Source organism: Hibiscus syriacus, unplaced genomic scaffold, assembly GCF_006381635.1.
Source record: "Hibiscus syriacus cultivar Baekdansim isolate YM2019G1 unplaced genomic scaffold, ASM638163v2 tig00112517_pilon, whole genome shotgun sequence".
Taxonomy (NCBI): Eukaryota; Viridiplantae; Streptophyta; class Magnoliopsida; order Malvales; family Malvaceae; genus Hibiscus; species Hibiscus syriacus.
This window is the reverse complement of record NW_024063353.1, coordinates 552,198-575,042: the sequence shown is the minus strand read 5'-3', so window position 1 is coordinate 575,042 and position 22,845 is coordinate 552,198. Positions and strand designations below refer to the sequence as shown.

The 22,845-nt window shown below is 32.8% G+C and overlaps 1 protein-coding gene and 2 pseudogenes across 1 annotated transcript; 2 read left to right on the top strand and 1 right to left on the bottom strand.

Annotated features, from left to right (window-relative positions):
• The first annotated feature begins 7,755 nt into the window (after positions 1-7,755).
• Positions 7,756-8,979, top strand: LOC120181185 (annotated as a pseudogene).
• Positions 8,980-10,278: 1,299 nt separating this feature from the next.
• LOC120181160 lies at positions 10,279-21,666 on the top strand. The gene is made up of 7 exons (XM_039186351.1): positions 10,279-10,752; positions 11,493-11,599; positions 19,260-19,400; positions 19,738-19,975; positions 20,679-20,750; positions 20,970-21,049; positions 21,528-21,666. The coding sequence occupies exons 1-7, from the start codon at positions 10,279-10,281 to the stop codon at positions 21,649-21,651; spliced, it is 1,236 nt and encodes a 411-aa protein (XP_039042282.1). The 3' UTR covers positions 21,652-21,666.
• LOC120181186 lies at positions 15,500-16,458 on the bottom strand (annotated as a pseudogene).
• Positions 21,667-22,845: the final 1,179 nt, after the last annotated feature.

The window sequence follows — 22,845 nt, the reverse complement described above, 5'->3', positions numbered from 1 at the left end:
TTTGTAATTACCTCTAAAGTAGTGGAAATTGTAATGGTCGATTGTAAAGGAATCGACGCTAAAAAAGTCATTCAAAACCAAGCTCATTATTGAAACAACGTCAAACATCTTCCAAGTTCTTGTTTGTTCGGATAAACACCTTTGCATAGCTCTCGGAACAAAAATGCCAACATTGTCGATCCTTAACCTTATTTTTAGAGGCTCACAAATCACGTAGATGATACAACCACGTTAGATGCACTTTGATTCGAGATTTATCAAGCATCAAGAACCCCCAATAACTTGTAAAATATAAGCATGAAAAAATTATTGTAAAATAAAAATAGTACGAATACATTAAAAAATTACCATAAAAAATTACAATAACAAAAACTAAAAAAATTAAATATTATAAATAAATAAATTACAATAAATAAACATATATTTAAATAGTTACATGTTTAAATTACAATAACATAAAAAATTTAATGTAGATATTCCCTCCATCCAAATCATCTTATGTTGGAGTAATTCCGAGCAGTTTCTCACATAAGGTTCCCCAGTTCCCATGAGCCATATCAATAATAAGATTTCCATCAATGCAGCCCAAGATGGTATGAGACATCTTCAAAGGTAATAGTCGTCTCCCCACAAGGAAAACGAAATTTGTGCATCTCCGGTCTCCACCGTTTAATCAATGTGTTTATCAATGACGGGTGTAACTTCGTGCCATCAGTTACGGTGCCAATGTAACCAAAACTGACTTCGTGCAAGTACAGAATAAAATCGTCATTAGGGGACGGGAAATGGTTGATAAAACTCATCAAATAAACAAACAAACAAATAAATTCGAAATAACTAACAAATAAATTTAAATAACTAAATAAATAAACCAAAATAAATGAGTACATAAATTTAAAATAAATAAATAAACAAGTAATTTTGAAATAAATAAATAAATCTAAAAGAAACAAACAAACAAATAAATAAATAAATAAAAATTACCATCGAATTTTTCGATTAGTAGAAGCATACATGCAGAATATCAACCCTTGTAGTCCTGCTATAATAATGCGAGAGAGAGAATATATGAGAGATATTTTTTTTTTGAATGAAGGTATGAGGAATTCGAGTGAATTAGTGTCTATTTATAGTGGTCCTCACATTCCCTCCGAAGCGAGGGAAAAGATGTACCTCGCTTTATACAAAGCGTGAGGTATGAGAATCTTTTCAAATTTTAGATCTTGAAATTTTTACGAACGATAATTTTTCAATTTATCGGAGACATCACGTTCTAGGAAATACCATGTACTAAATAATCATATTAAATTGGGTAACTTAAAATTACATAATACCTCGCATCCTATAAATATATACATATTAAGAGTATTTTTCTAACAAATATGTTAAGGGTTACTGTTTAAAAAAATATGAAATTTTAATGTAATATAACCTTTCTAAAATGGGTATATTAAGAACAATACTAATTTTAGTCTAAACTTCCATACACTATCATGCATCAATCAATCCATCAATCATCATCAAATTCAAATTGTACTATTCCAGTTCTTACTGCTGTCTAAGCCTTAACTTGAGGGTACCCTAGCCTATGTGATCCGCTCCTAAATAGTCAACAAAAGCAACTTAATTGCACATGAAACAGTCACCTACTATTAGGCAGATAGGCTGTATTGCCTCTGTCGTCTGCTTTTGATTATGCTTTCATACGATACTATATGTAATTATTAAATAAAAAATCCAATTTATTATTTTATTAAAAATCAACTCTGAATATTAATTAAAAAATATCATTAAACTACATAATAAATATATAAATTTGTTTTTGGTAAAATGCGAGGTCTTGTTTCGTATGACACAATAACGCCATACTATATTGGTATAGTTGACAATTATATATGCATGTGTAGTGCTGGTTTTGACCAACATTTCCTCTGGTTCGGTTCCATTACCCCAATAATAGTGATAAAACCATTGCATTAAACATAGTTAATTGTGTGGCTTAGTTGTATAAATGGTTCTATCACGTGGATTGACCCAGAAAGCTGAGTCCTTGCCCACGTCCGTATGGAATCGAGCAACAGTCAATGGTTTCAATATTGTTCACTCGGTTATATATATATATATATATATTTCATTTTTAAATTAAAGTTACTTGTATTGTATGTTGAACTAAGGCTTAGGGTCCGTTTTTTTTTTCACATAAAACAATTTCAAAAAATGTTTTTATTATTTTTCAGTGTTTGGTTGGAGTAAAATAGATTGGTCAGTGTAAAATATTTTTCTGGTCAACATAATTTCTTTTGCATTTTCTGGAAAATGACTTATGATTTAATTTTATGTAAGTCATTTTTCAAACTTTTCACTTCAAATCATAAATACTCAAAATAATATTATTTTATAAATTTAATATTAATATAATATTTTAATATCATTTTAATAAAAATAGTAATTATTAACATATTTAAAATATATATATCAATATTTTTAATAAAATAAAATAATAATATTATTATTACAATAATATAATCAATTATATTATAATAAATTATGATACTATTATATTCTTATTTTAATAATATATAATAAATTATTAATAAAATTTATATGATTTATTAATTTTTTAAAAATAATATTATTGAATTATTAATAGTGAATACTTTTATTTATGTATTTAATATTAATATAATAGTCTAATAATATTATATAATTTCTTAAAATATATTTATTAATAATTTTAAAATATAATATAATATTTTTATTTGTATAGATATTCAATAAAATTTATAATATTTTTATTTTAATAGAATATACTAGAGTTAATATTTTTATTTATAAAATTATAAAAATAATATTTTAATAATAATATTAGCATAAATAGTATTAAATAAATTATTCTAATATTTTTTAAATAATAATATTAAGTTTTTATAATAAATAATATTATTTATTATATTTTATATTTGCATTAAATAATTTCTAAAAAATTATCAACTAGTGAAAATAGTTTACACAACATCTTTCAAACACCACAAAATATTTCCAAAAATATTTTTTATAAGATATAATTAATTTTACTAAAAATATTTTCAGTGCAACAAACAACCGTAGTTAAAACTAAATAAATTATAGATCAAAATCTCGAGAACGGGTTGCGTGTGTGAACAGTGTAAAATGGAACAAGGATAAGGAAAACCATACAAAAGTGGCATGGAATCATGGTGTAGTTGACGAGGCGGAAAGTTCCACACATCCCAAATCCAATTTTCATTTTTCTCCTATGTTTTCCTTTTCTTAAAAATATATATATTTTATATAATATTTTAAACTCTTAGAAAAAGAATAATTGCATTTTTAATCGTTAAATATTTAGAATATGTCAACTAAAGTTATGGGATGAAAAAGAGATTAAAGAGAGAATAAATCAATTATATTTTTTTTAGTCAGGACAACCATTTGACCAATTTTAAAATATCATGATTTTAAAATAAAATGAATAAATATTAAAAATAATTTTATCATTATCTCATTAATAGATGGACTCGGTTTACCATGTCATCCATGATCTAAATCAATAAAATCCGTCCATCTCATTTTTTTCCAAGGTAAATCTTCACCTCTTTTCTACATGTATATAAGGAGTGAGTAGTTATTTAAAAGTTATTTTGAAATAGATGAATTTTATTGACTAGGACTATGAATCACATAGTGAGCTAAATCCATCAAATATTTTTTTCCCACAATACATTAATTCACTCCATTAGTCAGAACTATATTTTTTAAACTTATATATATATATATCAACGAGTGTTAATACAAGTGGCAATAATTCATAAATTTGAGCTTGTAAGGTCAAGTTCGAATCCTACCACCGTCACTCATGGTGGGCAATATGTAAATACCTATGTAAATTCTAATTGAGTCTTAAGTATGCTCTCATAACAAAAATTATATATACCATGAGATCATCAAAAATACAAAAATGGCATGCATACGTAATCATCTTCCTTTTTTTTGGGGTTCAAAATGGTTGTTATCATCAGGAGCGGATGTACGTGACTCCTTATGAGAGTTATTATACACTTATTATTTTGAGAAAAATGTTAAATTTAATTTAATTTGTTAATCAAAAAAATTGCATACCTAAATTTTTTAGAATAGAATATTAAAATTTTATATTATTTTTTAATTTTTAGATCCATCACTGATTATCATCTATAATTGTATTTGTCATATACTAATTGGATGTTAGCTTGGGACCAATAACCACTACAAAAAGCATGCTTAACCAAAATTATCCTAAACCACACATCAAAATTCAAGATTCCCCCACCTTAATTATATAATTATGATCTCGTACGTCACAAATGCAAAATTTTCGAATCTTTTGTTCCAAGGCCGACATGGCATAGGCGTCGGTGGACCTTACGTGGCGCAGCCGCCTCGAGTCATATATTAAGTCATCCACAACCCAAAATGCCTAACCATGTTAGAAACATATGGATTTTTGTAATTATTTGTTTTGAGATAATCCCCGTGGCTTTATTTTAATGCAAAAAGGTGGAAAAGTATATTACCACATTGTTTTGCTGATTAATTAAGAATTAACTAAACCAGTTAACTGATTGTTTAGTGGAACAAAGATGCGATATATATATATATATATATATATCCAGGAAGATAATATAGATTAATCCTTATAAACTAAAATAATTATTAGATTTTAGGTAAGTAAAATGCTTGTAAAATAATATTTTTTAATCGTCAGCATAAAATAATATAGGTAAAAAAATCAAATAAGGTGTTGAGAAAAAAGATTGGTCATTTAAGGTATTGAGAAAGTTATTTATTGAGATAAAGAGATCGTTATAATCGTCTCAACCACCACTGTTGGGATCCTTTGCGTGGTTGTAAGTTCTTCCTCTCCGAGGACTGCTCCGTACAACCCCATAGTACCACCTTCGTTTCTAACACAACGAACGTTTGTCTTGATTACTACATGTTAATTAGTTGCATTAATGTAATCGGAAATATCAACAAAACCATTAATCCTAACTCTGGGTGAGCTGTTCGGATTTATAAGGTTGTTTTATGCATTATTGTAGTGCATGAACGAGGAAGGGAAAGGGGTAAAGAAACAAGGGGAAACCCACTAGGGTTTGATTTGACGATAATAATGATGTAATAATAACGAGGGGAGCTGGGAAGTGGAGGAGATGATATACTACAAGGCGAAGAACCTAGCCGATGAAGACAAACCATAAGCCATTGTTCTAGGGATGGACCGAACGGAATTAGGATGCAGTCGTAATTTTAAAAATTTTATATGTATTTTCGTTTACTGTCTAATTTACATTCTATAATTTTCTAATATAAATTTTAAGATTCGTATCCTCAACATAATATCATGTATCAATTTTAATTTTATTAAAATACAAATGTAAATGTAGGTGTGGGGTGATTAATGAGTTGAGTAGTTCGTGGGCTATTCGAACTCGACTCGGCCAAAATTAGGTAAAAGTTTAACTCGGGTTGACTCGACTCGAGACCTTAACGAATTGAACTGAGCACAGTCCAACTCGACTCGATAAGTTTGCGAGCAGCTTGTTAATTTTTTATTTTATTTTTTAGTAGTTATCTTAAAAAAATATTTCATTCAAACATTATTAAGTTATTAATAGATAATAAAAAAAAGAAATGATCACTCTATTAATTTTCTATTGAATAACAAAAAATATTATTAATTAATCTTTTATTATACTCAAAAATCAAAACCTATTTATTATTTTAATATATTTGTGAATTGTTACGTTTAGACTTTGAAATTGATTTGTACACTCTTTTGATAATTATTTTTTTGTTAAATTTATTAATTTATGTTTATATTAAACTCTATGTAGTATTAGTACATTTTATCTTTATTTAAAAAATAAGATAAAAATATCAGTGAATTTAACGAGCAATAAATTGAGCAACAAATTTTTTTAACGAATAATTAGTCGAGTTAAGTCGAACAATAATTTTTTTAACGAGCATTAATCAAATACTACTCAACTCACCATCCTCTCGCTTAACAGTCGCCCCTAGGCAGCTAAAGGTTTATGGGAATATTCTTGTTGGATGAGCCTCTTGTCTTCAATGTGACCAATCACCAATGTCTATCCTTCCAAATCTGCATGGCCCACTACTCATCCTAGTGGAACTCAATGTATATCTTCTTTTCCATTGGTCGTAATAAAAAGCCAACACACAAGTTTTATGAAACCGCGGCAGTATCAGATAAGATTACTATTGTCATCACCGTCGCTCTACAAGTACAAGGAGGTCTAATTCTGCCTTCAGTCCCTGTAGTTTTCGAACTCATGAAATCCCATGCTGATCCCGGTGGTCACCGGTCAGCAACCAAAGCTCTGGGGGGATGAACTTAACTAATACACGGTCCACAGTCATGTGAACCCCATCAACTTGCTCAGTGTGGGCCCCACCTCACCATACACAGCCCACAACATCAGCATTCTGTTATTTTCACTCTTCCTTCTCCTTTCCCTCCCAATCCTCCCGCAACCAGTCTATTATAAAATTTATAAATTATATAAATTGAAATTTATATAACTTTATATTTCTTTTTATATTTAAAAAATATTATTTTTTAAAAGATATAAATTTAAGTAATTATATACGTGGAGTGCATATACATATATATATATGCTATTAATAGGTTAAAAAATATTCTTAATCGATATAGTATAAAAAATCCTAGCTGCTTTCTTCTCTCATCTCTCTTTCATTTTTTTTATTTATAATTTGTGCCAATTTTATTGATCAATCTAATTTTTTCTTCTTTAATTTTATTTAATTGGTGGCTGCATAAGTTTTGATGTTAGTTGTCACTCGCTGGTTATCTTTTTTCCTTTGATTTTTTAGTTTTTTTTAATAAGAATAAGTATGTCTTTGTGACATGTTCTCTACCTTTATAACACGTTTATCTCCACCTATGTAGCATATTTTTCTCTTCTTTTTGGTAGCTTACGTTTTTGACGTTGTTTTCGTTTATCTTTTTTCTCAGGGTTAGATTTGACATCATCAAGACTGATCAAGATTAAACTTATTTGTTATCATGATGATCTTCCTTGCTTTATTTGGATATGCGTTTTGCGTATGTGGATAGTTTTCTTACGTCGCTTGACTCTGATTTACGATTTGTCGGTGGCCTTCAGTAGCTTTATCCCCTTTTGTGATTCGTTTATCGATGCAATCATATTTATTTTTATCGTTATTTTGTTCGAGCATTGATTAGATTTTTTAATTTTTTTCTTTTTTTGACCATTGTATGATGTATATGACTAGTTTTTGTGTCTATAGTTATAAGAAAATATCCTAATTATAATTTTATTTACGTTTACGTTATACTTATAAATCTTCATTATAATTATGGATAATTTTTATTTTTTATAAAACTAACGATTTTTTATATAAAAAAATTCTTAACAGGTAATATCTTATAATATAGCAAACTATTCTAAAATAAATCTATTTTTTTCTTCATTGTCCCCACCCTCTAATGGATGGAACCTTCCTAGTTACTTACCATATCCCTTCCTCGGGCTGACCCAGCATACATCTCGTCTCCATATCTCATTACTATCTTACCATAATAACAACTAATTTAATAATTTTTATTTACAGCACTTACCTATCCCCCTATTTATACACAACACATCACACCAGAAACCTTCAAACAAACTCACATCTCTCTTCGTTGTTACCTTTTTCTCTTCTTTTTTTCTTGTCAAAACAACATATTAACAAACCTTGCTCTAATTCATCATCACCATCTCTGTTTGAGTAAACTAAAAAAGAAGGTTAAAAAATGGATGGAAGCTGCATAGATGAAAGCACATCTAGTGACTCAGTATCCGTTTCGCGGTCCAACGTTACACCTTTGCCTCAGCTTACCAAATCCCCCGACTCTCTGCACCGACACGGGAGTGGAACCAGCGTGATTGTGGATTTCGAGTCCGGGGTCGAAGCCGAATCCAGGAAGCTCCCCTCTTCGAAATACAAAGGCGTTGTTCCTCAACCCAACGGCCGATGGGGTGCTCAGATATACGAGAAACACCAGCGCGTTTGGCTCGGAACTTTCAACGAAGAAGACGAGGCCGCCAAAGCCTATGACATAGCGGCTCAGAGGTTTAGAGGCCGTGATGCCGTCACCAACTTCAAACACCTCCATGAAACCGAGGAAGACGACGACATCCAAGTCGCCTTCCTCAATTCGCATTCCAAGCTGAAATCGTCGACATGCTGCGTAAACACACGTACAACGATGAGCTCGAGCAGAACCGGAGAAGCTACGCCTTCGACGGGAATGGGAAACGTATCGTTAAAAAGGACGGCGGCTTCGGTTCCTTGGGGTTAGACCACAAAGCGCGTGAACAGCTCTTCGAAAAAACCGTGACCCCTAGCGACGTGGGAAAGTTGAACCGGCTCGTGATACCTAAACAACATGCAGAGAAATACTTCCCCCTGCAAACCGGAACCGCTTCTTCCAAAGGAGTGCTTTTGAACTTGGAAGACGTGAGCGGCAAAGTATGGCGATTTAGGTATTCGTATTGGAACAGTAGCCAGAGTTACGTTTTAACGAAAGGATGGAGCCGGTTCGTTAAGGAGAAGAACCTCAAAGCCGGCGACATTGTCAGCTTCCAGAGATCAACCGGGACGGAGAAGCAGCTGTACATTGACTGGAAGACGAGGACCGGGTCGGGCTCGGAAAATCCGGTTGTACCCGTCCAAATGGTCCGGCTGTTCGGGGTCAACATATTCAAAATACCCGGCAGTGAAAACGTTGGTACAGGTGGGTGTAATGGGAAAAGGACTAGAGCAATGGAGCTTTTAGAATTAGAGTGCAGCAAGAAACAAAGGGTAATTGATGCTCTGTAACATTGATCTAATTACTTTCCCTTTTCTTTCCTTTTTGTTGTTTTTTGGAACTTTGTGAATGTGCTGATCAAGTGGGGGGCTAGTAGGTAGAAAAGAAAAAAAGTGGGGGGTCTAGTTGGCAAGTTGTAAAAGTTGAATTGTATATTACAAGACAAAAAAGGCTGAAGAAAGCTGAAAAAAATAGGTGTAGTACATGTCATTTCTTCCCAGGAAAAAAAATATTGAAAATAACTGTCAATTTGTTCTGTTTTATATGTATTTGATTCCATGTTTGGGTCTTTAGATCTTAATAGCCTTTCTGTGGGGTTGTAGCTTTCCCAAAGTATCTCAAATGTGTTGATTGCTTGACAATCTATGCTTCGTTTGGATAGAAAGTAAGTAAATTAGGCTCATAAACAACCTAATTTGGTTACCATTTATTGATTTGTCCAATGAATGAAAGATATAGTTTGTCCTTTTCATTAACTTGTTCCTACCTTAAAAAACATCGGTTGTGAGTAGGTTCAATTACTTTGAAATTCATTAACACCTTGATTTGATAAGTATTATGTCTGAGTTGTACGACCCTAATTTTTTGATCAGGACTGGAATAATTAGAAACAAACTTAAAATATATGTTAAAATAGAGATCGGTGGTGGTGTATGTACGAAACAGTTCAATTCATGTAAAACTTTATTCCTTTCGCAAGCTGATAAGGAGTAGAAAACCCAATTTGAGTAGATTTATTTACATGTAAGTTTTCTTTGTAAACAATAAACTTATTCATATAAATAGATATCGAGGATTAAAATTTAAAAATAAGTTGATTTAGTCTTATATCGCGTTTATATGTTGTACTATTTTTCTCAAAAGGGTTTCACTCTCATGCTATGGGCAAACAACTTGGAAGAGAAATTATATTTCATATATAAAATCAACGAGGGGACAAAAACATCCATGCAACCTGCTAACAATGTCTTTCAATATCTCAAAAGAGGGTTAAAAAACGATGAATATACCCAGGAATTTGGTAATTGGGCACATGCTTCTGATCTGCTGAAGAACGCAGGCCACGAATCTTGGCTAATCACTTCTAAAACATGCAAATACTACCTTAAAATAATAGTACATCGAAATTAGGTCATTATTGAAAGGTTATATGTGTTCTTACAAGGCTCATGTTGCAGTAGAATAATGCAAACATGCCATATTATATCGAATAGATGGCAACATGGGTTTAGACCTGTTGCATAATTAAATTGCTTTTGACATTGTTTTTCTAAGTCAAAATCCATCATCAGTTCATGATTGCAGTAAAAGCTGGCAAATTTTGAAATGATTGCAGTAAAAGAAGTTCGTCGATGTTGAATAAAAGTTCTGATCAGAGATCTATTTATTATTCTGGATCTCGAGCTTGTGGTCGAGGTCGTGGCAGATCTCGGGTTCAGTGTCAACTTCGTGGAAAGGTTGGACACCTGGTTGATCGATGTTGGCATAGATATGATCAAGACTTCTCGTGTGTTACTTTTGTCAATCGTGGGCAATACCAGTCGGAGTATAAGACTACCTCTTCTCTAGGTAATTTTACAGTTTCATCCACTGATGGTGGTTGTGAGTGCTGTGCTAAGCGAAGGACTGGTTCAGTTTTGAATGACCAACCACAGGCTCATGCTGCTTTTATGCAATATGAGCGTTGGGTGGTTGACACAGGGGCTACACATCATGTTACTGCAGATGCTAATAAGGTTTTGAATTCATCTGAGTACCTTGGACCAGGTAAACTCTTAATTGGAAATGGAATGCCTCTTGATGTTGCTTTGGTTGGTCATTCTCATGTAAATACCTCTTCACGTGTGCTTTTATTGAATGATTTGTTGCATGTGCCGCAAATAACCAAAAATTTGCTTTCGGTTTCTAAGCTTGCTAGGGATAATGATGTGTTTTCAATGAGTTTCATGCCAATCGATGTTGTGTTCGAGATGAGGCTAGTGTAAGTTTGCTACTTCAAGGTGAAGAGAGTGATGGCTTATATTCTTTTGCTACGAATAATAATTCCTTAGAAGTCAATGTTGCAAAAGACAATGCAAATTTAGTATATACTTCATTGGATGAACTCTGGCACCAGCGTCTTGGTCACCCAGTTGTTGATACTTTAGCAAAATTAGCTAGTAAACTATGAATTAAAGTTCATTCCAATGTAAATAAAGAATGTATTGCATGTCATTTGGGTAAAAACCATAAATTGCCCTTTAGTGAATCAAATACAATGGTTGCTTCTTCATTTGATCTTAATTATTCAGATTTGTGGGGACCACTACATGAGTCTTCAAATGAATTTCATTTTTATATTTTATTTGTGGATGCATTTACTCGCCATACTTGGATCTATATTTTGAAACACAAGGATGAGGTGTTGTTAGCATTTCAACTATTTCATAAACTTGTAGCTAACTAATTTGGGCGTACTATCAAGGCATTACAAACAGGCTAGGGTGGTGATTTTCGAAGCACTTCACCAGTGTTGGCTCGAGATGGGTTTATGCACAGACTAACATGTCCTCATACTTCTAAACAGAATGGTGTGGTAGAGCGAAAGCATCGTCATATTGTTGAACTAGCACTAGTTTTGTTAGATCAGGCATCTTTACCAATCAAATATTGGTATATGCAATTATCTCTGCAGTGTATTTAATCAACTGTCTGCCTACTAAAGTTCTACAAGATTTGTCATCGTTTGAGAAACTCTTTGGAAAAAAACCCTGAGTATTCCATGATGAAGGTTTTTGGGTGTCAATGCTTTCCTCACTTAAGAATATTTCAAAAGCATAAGTTGTCCTTTAGATCTCAAGTCAGTACTTACTTGGGTGTTAGTCATCAGCACAAAGGGTTTTAATGTTTGGCACCTGATGGACGAGTATATGTTTCTCGACATGTTGTGTTTAATGAATCTGTTTTTCCATTTACAGGAAAAGAGACTAATGACTCGTTGAATTCTGTTATGAACACCAGTTCGATTGCTCAGTCCCTACGAGTTGTTACTGATGTCAAGAATTTTTGTTTTCGATCTTTACATAATGTACCAAATACAACTACTGTGCATGAGGTAGTTGCTAATTCTACATCACCTACTGTGAATAAGGTGGTTGATGGTTCTGCATCACCTAATGTGAATGAGGCGGTCAATGATGGCTCTCAGCACACTTATGATGCTATTGTTTCAGAAAATGTTGTACCTGGTGAAACTGTTGGTACATGTGCATAAGCTAGTAATGTTCCTAATGATGTTAGTGTACGTGATGATATTACTGCTACTTCTGAGCCTGGTATTAATATTACTCAAACTCGTGTCCATCATATGATAACACGCAGTCGATGTGGAATTTTCAAGCCTAAAATGGTTTCAAGTGTTTTGGATGATGATGTTCCTGCTACATTAGGTGATGTTCTTCAGTTTCTCATTGGTCTACAGTGGTTCATGATGAGTACAATGCCTTAATAAATATGGAACTTGGACACTGGTTCGACTCCATGAAGACAGGAGGACTGTTGGTTGCAAATGGCTCTTTCGTATTAAGTGTAACCCTGATGGATCAGTAAATAGATACAAAGCTCGCTTGGTTGCCAAAGGATTCTCTCAAATCCCAAGTTATTATTTCAAGTATACATTTAGCCATGTGGTTTGTTTTTCCACGCTTAATACAGTGCTAGCCACATTAATTTCTAATGGATGGGAGCTTCGACATGTTGATATTAACAATGTGTTCCTCAAAAGAGATTTAAGTGATGATGTATACATGCAACAACCTCCTGGATTTGAGCAGACTGGTGAACTTGGCCAACCTTTTGTGTGTAAACTTCAAAAAGCTCTTTATGGTCTTCGACAGGCACCTCGTAATTAGTATGTTAAACTTAAGGATAACTTTTTGCAGATGGGATTTGTAGTATCTCGAGCAGATTCTTCGTTATTTCTCAAACGTATTAATAATGGCTACATTTATATTCATGTCTATGTGGATGATATAGTCATTACAGGACAGTCTCTTACTGTTATACAAGAGATTGTATAAATGTTACAATATCATTTTACACTGAAGGATCTCGGGAAGTTGAGCTTCTTCCTAGGAATTGAGTCAAACATGTTAATGATTCAATAGTTTTGAGTCAGAAAAAATATATACTGGAACTCTTAGAGAATACTGGAATGTCAAATGTAGCAGGTTGTTCCACGCCAATAGTAGTATCTCCCAAACTCTCACATGAAGAAGGTGAACTTATTCTGAATGCTAGTGAATAGAGAAGTATAGTTGGTTCTCTTTTGTATGTTTGTCATACACGGCCTGACATTTCATTTAGCGTGGGATAAGTTGCTCAACATATGCATGGACCACGAGAATCTCATTTTGTTGCAATAAAAAGAATACTTAGCTACCTATTCTCCACTCTTAACTTTGGGCTTCTATTCTCACCTTTTGTTCATGGATTGAACATTGTTGCCTTTGCTGATGTGGATTAGGGTGCTAGAATCGATAACAGGCATTCTATCATTGGATATGGGGTATTTCTTGGCAAATGTCTTGTTATATGGTGCTCAAAAAAGAAACAAACAATCTCTTGGTCCACAATGGAGGCCGAATACAAGAGTGTAGCAGATGCAGTTGCTGATATAACGTGGGTTAAAGCACTTTTGTCTGATCTTGGCATTCAACAGTATCATGAGCCAGTTGTTTGGTGTGACAACACCAGTGTTGTGGCCATGAGCGCCAATCCAGTCTATCATGCTCAATCTAAGCATGTTGATCTCGATGTTCATTTTGTGCATGAGAAAGTTGATGCTGGTCAACTATGCGTCAATTATGTTCCAGCTATGCAACAAATAGCTGATGGATTTACTAAGCCATTTGCCAGAAATGCGTTTGAGGAGTTTCGGTCTAAAGTATGTGTCATCATTTTTAATCTAGAAGATAAGAAGAAGCAGAGGGAATATTAGCAGTATGAGCAATGCCGTTATTGCAATAAATATGCCACGTTGGCAGTATGGCTGGATTATGTGCCACGTTGGCAATGGTTGTTAGGAGACAATTAGAAGATTGTTACTCTGTTAGGGTTGTTAAGAATAATCACTTGTATTCTGTATAAAACCAGCACATGCTTTGTAATCAAAGATACCATATTCTTGTATTCATTTATGTGTACTTATCACCTTTCTAAAAAATTATCAATTTTAAAAATTGTAATACAAAAAAATGGGTTCTTAAGTTGGGTTGCATTGCATTGGTTTGTGAGTATATTCTAAGAAAACTTGTTTTCAAGATGAAGAAAAAAAAATATCAATTTCACTGAGTTAAAATATGATTACAAAATAACATTTAGTCTTACATTTAATTGTATGATTATTAAATCTATTGAGTGACTTCAATAGTTAAAAGAGAGTGTTATTCTTCTTAGAGATCTTCAGTTCGAGCAACTGCATTCTGCAGGATGTGTGTACGTTTTGAATGACTAAGGAGTATTCTCAACATATACTATCTTATAGTCAACCCAAACTATTAAAAAACTTTATACTTAATGTTAAATGATTATAATAAATTTAATTTACATAATTAACCAAAACAAATAAATAATCCTTTAGTAAAATTAATTTTGAATTAAAATATAATTTTATTAACTAATTAAATAAGTACATTATAAAAATGATATATATAAGTTTACGTTCGGGTATTTTTCGATGAAACAAACACTATTTTCGCGCTGATAAGACTAAAAATGGGATTAACTATAAATTTTAATATATTTTATAAAAATTAGTGGTTAAATTAGAAATTGATTATTTTTCATCGTGTCAAAGCGAGAGTCAACTACTCCATGACTAAAATATAATAAATCGATAATATAAATGATCAAAACATAACTTTTTAAATAGCAATGATGAAAATTAGACAAAATAGAAACAAAATGACAAAACTTTGTAATTCACACTAATATGTAATAGTATCAACTCCCTTAGCTAAACTGCATGAATATTGGGATTAAACTTCAAAGAGGTACAAAGGATAATCAGCATTGCCTTCTTACCTTCTCCATATTTGTGATCAAATTTTTTTTTTTATTAAAGGGAGAGGTATTATATTTTTAAGATAATATTAAGTTTAAATTTTATATAATTAATTAATGAATCTTTGATCACTTGGTTAATTAACGAATCTCGATTTATGAATAATTTAATAAGTTTTGAATTTATCACATAAATAATTTTGAGCTAGAGCTACACATTGAGCTCCGACCTACTTATTTGCCATTTTTCGAGATTAGAGATTGGAGGTCGGTTGTTTTTATCTTAGAAATCTAGGATGATTAAAAGGGCGAATGGGATAGTTATCCTTATAAAAAATTTAAATTTTATATATTTTAAATTTTTTATTTAGATTTTTATTAATAATATATTTTTACCTTTGATTATGTCGTATAAATTTATTTCTTAATATAAAATCTTACGTATTTTTCTTTTAAGGATATTGGACTCATTTTGCAAGTTAAGGCCCAACAATATCAACGAATAAGAAGCAACAAACAATCATTTATTATACTAACATGGTAATGCTAATATATGGATCCAGCCATATATATCAGCAACGTTAAGGCCCAAACCAACTCGGTCTGCTGCTCAAATGACAGAGTCCCACCGCTGCCGAATGTCAGAAATAGAACCGAGTCAGGTGGTTGCTTATCCAGCCATTCTAGACATTCTAAATCCGCTGTATTGCTTAGTGTTTCTTCTTGTTTTATAATAGGTCCAACAGGGTAAATAGGAGGTGTTGGTATCTTTTTGAAGAAAGGGTTGTGTCGTATACTTTTGATGGACATAGGTTCAAGATCCTGCCAGGAATTTATAATTATTCCGGTAGCTAATGGCAACCGGCTAACATGATATAAAAACCATTTGTACTCATCTATCTTCCGGTTCCGAACCTGGTCTAACAGATCGTCGATCTGTATCGGGCTACAACCCGGGACCTGAATCGGTCGGGGAAGATCGATGAATTCACACTTAACATCATTGTCAAGCTTTGCCAGATATAGCATGAAGGCATTGAAAGCAGCGGATGTAGTAGAATACAAGTAAGCAGGAATTGACAATTCCTTGCAAACATCAAAGGCTTGTGTAGCGAATAAGTCTGTAACTAGGGCCTTCGGTTTCCCTATTTCAGTGAGGACGACTTTAGGGACCGAAGGCTCTCGCCTGTAATGGTACAAAGCCGGGTTAGGACTAGAACGTCATCGTGATCGAGGATCATTTTATCGACGGGAGGAAGACGGACGATGTTGAGGTCGGGAGGGAGGTGAGGCGAGCTAAGGAGTTGGCCTTGCGCGGCTGCCGATGGTTCACTCGTGGTGATGACAAGTAAGCTCACCCGGATACCATGGTGAACCACCAGGCGCTTAGCAAACTCCAAATGTGGGATGAGATGGCCAAGGCCCATATTTGGCAGGACTGCGACGTGGGGCTTATCGACCACCATAGCTGCCAAAAATGCCAAGACCCCTTGCCGAATTGGGATATGGACCGTGAATCATATGCCGTTATATATAGGGGAACGATGTGATTATTTCCTAAACATATCTTAGAACTCATAAAATAGGCTAAGTGATTAAAAGAAATGATATTTTCTCTAAAAATTTTGAATTTGACATCTGTAATGTGTACGTTATCAATTAATTAAAATATTATAGATATAAATTATCTTATATTTACTAAGACTATTCAAAAATAAAAAACATATATATTAATCTAACTTAAACAAGAAATAGAAATACATGTATTTAATCCGATTAATAACATTATATATAAATTAATATTTTTCAAAGGTAAACCAAATTATCATATAAAACTTATAACTTACACCTCTAATCCGATATGCCACATCGATTCTTGTAGGGACCAAATCCTTCGTATTATCTCCTTCAAAGATCATAAGCATCACATTCTTCAAATAAGTTTTTTTTTTTTAAATTTTATGATAATAAAGTTTTAAATATTAATGAATAAATTCTCAATCTTGATTGTAAATAGTGATGGTCGGAATCAAACAAGTGGCTTATAGAATGTCAGTAATCAATCTCCATTATATTATTCATTTGGTATTTTTAAAGATATCTCGATGCTTGAATGTGTTAAAATTAAAAAAAAAAAAAACCATTATGATTGAAGTCATTATCCATTATTTTAGACTAGATACGATTAAATACCATAAATATTGTTTATATCTTATATCAAGATCATAAATAAATTTGAAAGTCGATTACGTGATGGAAATATTAAAATGCATCACACCACCCAAAATTAGTAAGCAAAAGAGTTGTGTTGCCTCGATATTATGGGAAAAATCAATGACTCTACAAAAGGGAAAAAATATTAGCAAAACTGATAATAATAATAATAATAAACTATAATAGTAGTAGTAAAATATAAAAGTAAATAAAAATATTAATAGAAATGTGTATCTTCTAGAAAAATGATCCTACAAAAGAAAAATATAACATGTTATTGTAAATAACAGTAATAATAAGGGTAAAGTACACACATGGTCCTTCAGCTGTAACGTACTATTTTGTTGAGTCTTTCGACTATCAAAAGTTACAAATTTATCTTCGATTATAGGATGTCGGTTTGTTGAGTCCTCCAGCTGTTGAAAGTTACAAAATGGTCACACGACTATTCATTCTATTCTAAATTCGTCCTTTTTTGTTAAAAAAATTGACGGCGGTCTAAGCTGGATACTAATATGTTGTCTGAGATATGATAGTCTTTCGAGATTCTGAGATCATATTTTATCATATATCAAACAATAGATTAACATCAAGCTTAGTCGGTCGTCAATTTTTTAACGGAAAATGATGAATTTGAATATAATGAATAGTCGAGTGATCATTTTGTAACTTTTAATAGTAGGGAAACTCAACAAAGCAATATCCTATAGTTGGGGGACCATTTTGTAACTTTTGATAGTTAAGGGACTCAACAAAGTATTACCCTATAGTCGAGAGACCACGTGTGTACTTTACCCTAATAATAAAAATACGAAAATAAAAAATATAATATAATTATTTTGAAATTGATATATATATATATAATGATGGTAATAATAATAATAAATTAAATAATATATAATATTATTAATTAATAGAAAATAATAGTAATAATGAAACCAATGTTCAAAATAATTAATCAAATAAATGGGTTATAACAGTAAAGAAACACGTAAAAAGGACTTAATCAACACAAATACAAGAGTAGGGGGATGAAATAAATAGTTAATCAAAAATTTTACTCTTGTAACGATAACAATTAAGAAGGCATACATATTGGTAGGGATGGGCATGGGTCGGGTTTTTGGTCCACCCGATCCGACTCGACCGAAATAATAAAAAAATTATTTTATTCAATAAAAATAGTGACTTAATTAAAAAAATTATATATAGAGGGGTATTATTGTAATTATCCTAAATATATATGGTAAAATTATATATTTTTTCGGGTCGGGTCGGGTCGGATTTTTTTCACCCTGAACCCAACATAAAAAAATCTGACCGACCCGATCCGAACCCAATTTTTTTTTAGAAAAATTTGACCCGATCAGGTCAGGTCGGATTTAAAGGCCCATCTCTGCATATTGGACTTATAATATTGTGTTTGTATGGAAACCTTGCGCCCACCAAGTAACCATGCCGGAGACTTAATCAAATAAAGGCCTTCCTTCCCATCCTGTGTTTGCACCCAGCCCATGAAAAAAAGTCTTTATGCTGCATTTTTTTCTGTTCAACAATAAACACATTTAATATCTAAATTATCAGTTTTAATCCATTTTAATATTTAAAATTTTTAATTTTTTAAAATCATACCTAATGTTTCGTTTTTATTTCATTTTAGTACATTTTCGTTAAAAACTTAACACGTTTAATACTTAAGCTATCATTTTTTTGTATGTTTTAGTACCTTAAAATTAAATTTTGAACGAATATTAAAATAAAAAAAAAACTAACTAAACTTTAAGTATAATTTTAAAAATATTAAAAGCATAGTTACTATAATAAATTAAAACTGATAATTTATATACTAAAATCATACTTTACCCTAAAAAATTAAAGGAAATGGGTTTCTATGTTTCAGTTTCTCATGGCCATGGCCTTTCTTCTTCCTTGTTACATGACCAACAATTGTGTTCATCATCGTCATCAAAGTTAAATCTATTCGTGGGTTTCCCACTCACTTCCCATTCTTCTACTCTCCACGGTTTGTTTCTCCTCAATCTCTATTACCCAATTCATTAAGCAATGCAAAAATTAGAAAAAGAAATGATGGTGCTCTGTTCTTTCTGCACTACCTTAATGTTTTTAATCATTCAGGGAAAGAGTGTCGTCCTCGACAACAGCTGCTTGTTTATGCCAAGAGGGTATCAGGTTTAGAGGAAGCCTTGAGAATAAGGAGGTTTGGTCTTCCTCTTCTGATGCATTAAAAAAATTGTTGCTTTAATACCATGAACTGTGTTCGGTTGTTAATTTTGGGTTGAAGCGATTACTTTTATGTGGAGTTTAGTGCAAATCTAAACTTGAAAAACTCTAGTGAAAAATGGTACCAATTCAAAACAGGCAATATATATTCATTCTCTTTGTTCAAACCAAGTCATGTGAGTGGCTAAAAATTATCAAATGAAGTTAGTTTATTGTTAACTCGTGAATTACACACCAGGCATAACATTAGTACATAAGTTTGAAGGACTCATTTTGCTTAGTCATTTGGTTGTGAGATTTTCAATCTTATGCAGAGAGCGTGAACTTCAGGGTACGCCAAAGTTTAGAAGGCCGCCACCTTTAAGACGAGGGAAGGTGTCACCACGTCTTCCTGTTCCTGATCACATACCAAAGCCTCCTTATTTAGATTCAAATATATTGCATGAAATTTCTAGCGAACATCAGATTCATGATGCTGAAGGCATTGCTCGAATGAGAGCTGCCCGTGAGCTTGCTGCTTGTGTCTTAAACTATGCAGGGACATTAGTTAGGGTGAGAAATCCCCCACCCCATTTTGTTAACAGCAGAAGAATCATGTTCTTGTCAAACTCTCCTGCTTATCTGAAGTTATTAGCATTATTGATAGTTTTTAGTATTAGATTTTGGTATTAATGATGAATATGCTAATTCATCGTTGTGGTTCATCTCATTTTAAGCACTCTATGTTCTTTAAAATCATTTAACTACCAAATCTCTTTAAATAAATGCACTCATCAACATTTTAAAAAAAAAATCTTATCAGCCATCAGTGACAACAGATGAAATTGACAAAGCTGTGCACCAGATTATAATAGAGGCGGGTGCTTATCCTTCACCTCTTGGGTATGGTGGGTTCCCTAAGAGTGTATGCACTTCGGTTAATGAGTGCCTGTGCCACGGAATACCTGATTCTTGCCAGCTACAGTATTGTATATGGGCCTTTGTGATTGTACAAACATTGCTAGTATATTTTATCACTAGCTCTCATCTTTGCTGCAGTTTGGAACATTATAAACATAGATGTGACAGTGTACCTAAATGTATGTCCTCGATTTATACCATATGGTTAATTCTCTTAGAAATCAATCTTATCGTTTGTTTATTTATTTACAAGGTTTTTTAAATATATTAGCACATATATGGCCATGAACTTCCTTTAGTTGAGCCGCAATACCTTACAATTACAAAGCTGCATGGCATATCCTTTGGTTCTTAGGGTTATCACGGAGACACATCAAGGACATTTCTCTGTGGAGACGTCAGTGGCCCAGTTAAACGCCTTGTACAAGTAAGTTCAACTATGATTTGTATGGAAATAAAGAATTCTAATTGTCACCAACTTCCCTATTATTTGAAGAGTTTGTAATATCTATTTGCACTTGTGTGTGAAGTTCTGCTTTGCTGTTTTTGGCCTTTTAGGATTAACCATCTTTATAATGATATGATTAATTTTAAAGTACAACTTTTTACATGTAATTGACTCGTTGGATTCTTACCCTTTTTGAAGGTAACCGAGGAGTGCTTGGAGAAAGGCATAGCTGTTTGCAAAGATGGTGCTAGTTTCAAAAAAATTGGAAAAAGAATAAGGTTTTCTCCATACCTTCCCTCTTTATTGTTTAGGGTTTGAAAGGAATAAAGATATTTGCACATAAAATTATATGATTGTATCATCTGGCGAATGACTAATGCTCAGATGCCTCGTTAAACTGTGAGAACCGATCAAGAGTCATTTGTTAGTGTTAGAATCTATAACTACATGGAAACCTTGAACTTGTTATAATTTAACAGTTTCAAACAACTTAATTGAAGCAAAAGTTTTCAAATAATTGGGCTCAAGTGTCATGAATTGTTTGTTATCTAGTCTCTTTATAATTATTCAGTTTAAAGAACAAGCTTGCCCTGATATAGCATTATAGCTTAGGCATGCTTCTTGTCTTGTGCTTTGGATAAAGTGACATGATACCTAATAATGTCACAGATTCAATTCTCTGGTTGTATGTGACATATTGAATAGTTTCCTGAACTCGTTGTCCATTTTAACTGTCTATTGTTAATGTCATCTCAGTGAGCATGCCGAAAAATATGGCTATGGAGTGGTGGAGCGTTTTGTTGGGCACAGTGTCGGGACTTTTTTCATTCTGAGCCAATTATACATCATCATAAGTATTAATAGGATGAAGGTAACCTAGTCCCCCCCCCCCTTCTTGAGTGGGAGGGGATGGCATTTGTATAATATCTGATCTTTTTCCCTAACCAATCCTTTCTAAATGTAATTATTAATTACTTGACAGGCAATGAAGGTTCTGGTCACATGGTTAAAGCTGAAACATTTACCATCGGTGAGCACGATCTTATCTTTATTTGCATGCGCATTCTATAGTCAAAGGCTCTAATTCAAAGTATGTGTCGCGCTTATGAGATATTTCAGTCAGTTGAAAAATGTCTTTAGACTTTCTCGGTTTATTTTGGTTATTTATGGGAGGATGGACGAGCAGAGGATGAAACAAGCATCATTTGAAGTGCACGGTTATTTGCAACTATATTTTACCGTATGCGAAAGTACTTGTCTATAATGGCACCCTAAAGCACATATTAATATTTTAAAGCTATCGATCGAGAAGTTGAGTGATTAGTAATCAAGTTGTCAGGTGAAGTCTTGAAGTAAATTGTTTCACCTGTAGTATTTAGATTACATGCTTCAATGGTTTTTCTTAAAATGTAGACGCGGAATGTCGGCTGTCTTTTCATTTCCGATTGTACCTACTAGAACATCAACGGCTGTCATGTTCTTTCGTTTATATTAGAAATTCATGTATGTATATTGATGCATGTCCCTTATTTATGCTGCAGAACCAATTCTTATTCTGGGAGGCATCGAGTGCACCACATGGCCGGACAACTGGACAACTTTGAGTCCCGATGGCAGCCCCGCCGCACAGTTCGAACATACCATCCTAATCACTAGAACCGGTGCGGAGATTCTAACTAAATGGGAAGACTCAAATCTTTAATCGATTATATATTTGGCACATTATGCTCATATAGGTAAAAGCTGCATATTGGCTTCCTTCAGGGACGGATGCACTAAGCCCCTTAGGGGTCAAGTGCATCCTCATTATTAAGGAAAAAAAATGAAATTTAGTCTAATATGTTAGAGAAAATTGGAAGAAATTTTTTTTGCACCTTCATTATTTTTAAGAAAAGAAAAAAAAATTTGCATCTTCATTTATAAATTTCTAGATCCGCCACTGCTTTATAAGGTCCCTCTAAAGCAACAGAATGTAAGCTTGATTAGAAAATGTTATCTTTTAGCCGAAAGCTATTGAATATGCAAAAGTTGTTTGTACGATACGATGTGTTTTTTCAGGCTGCCGTTTGGTTCT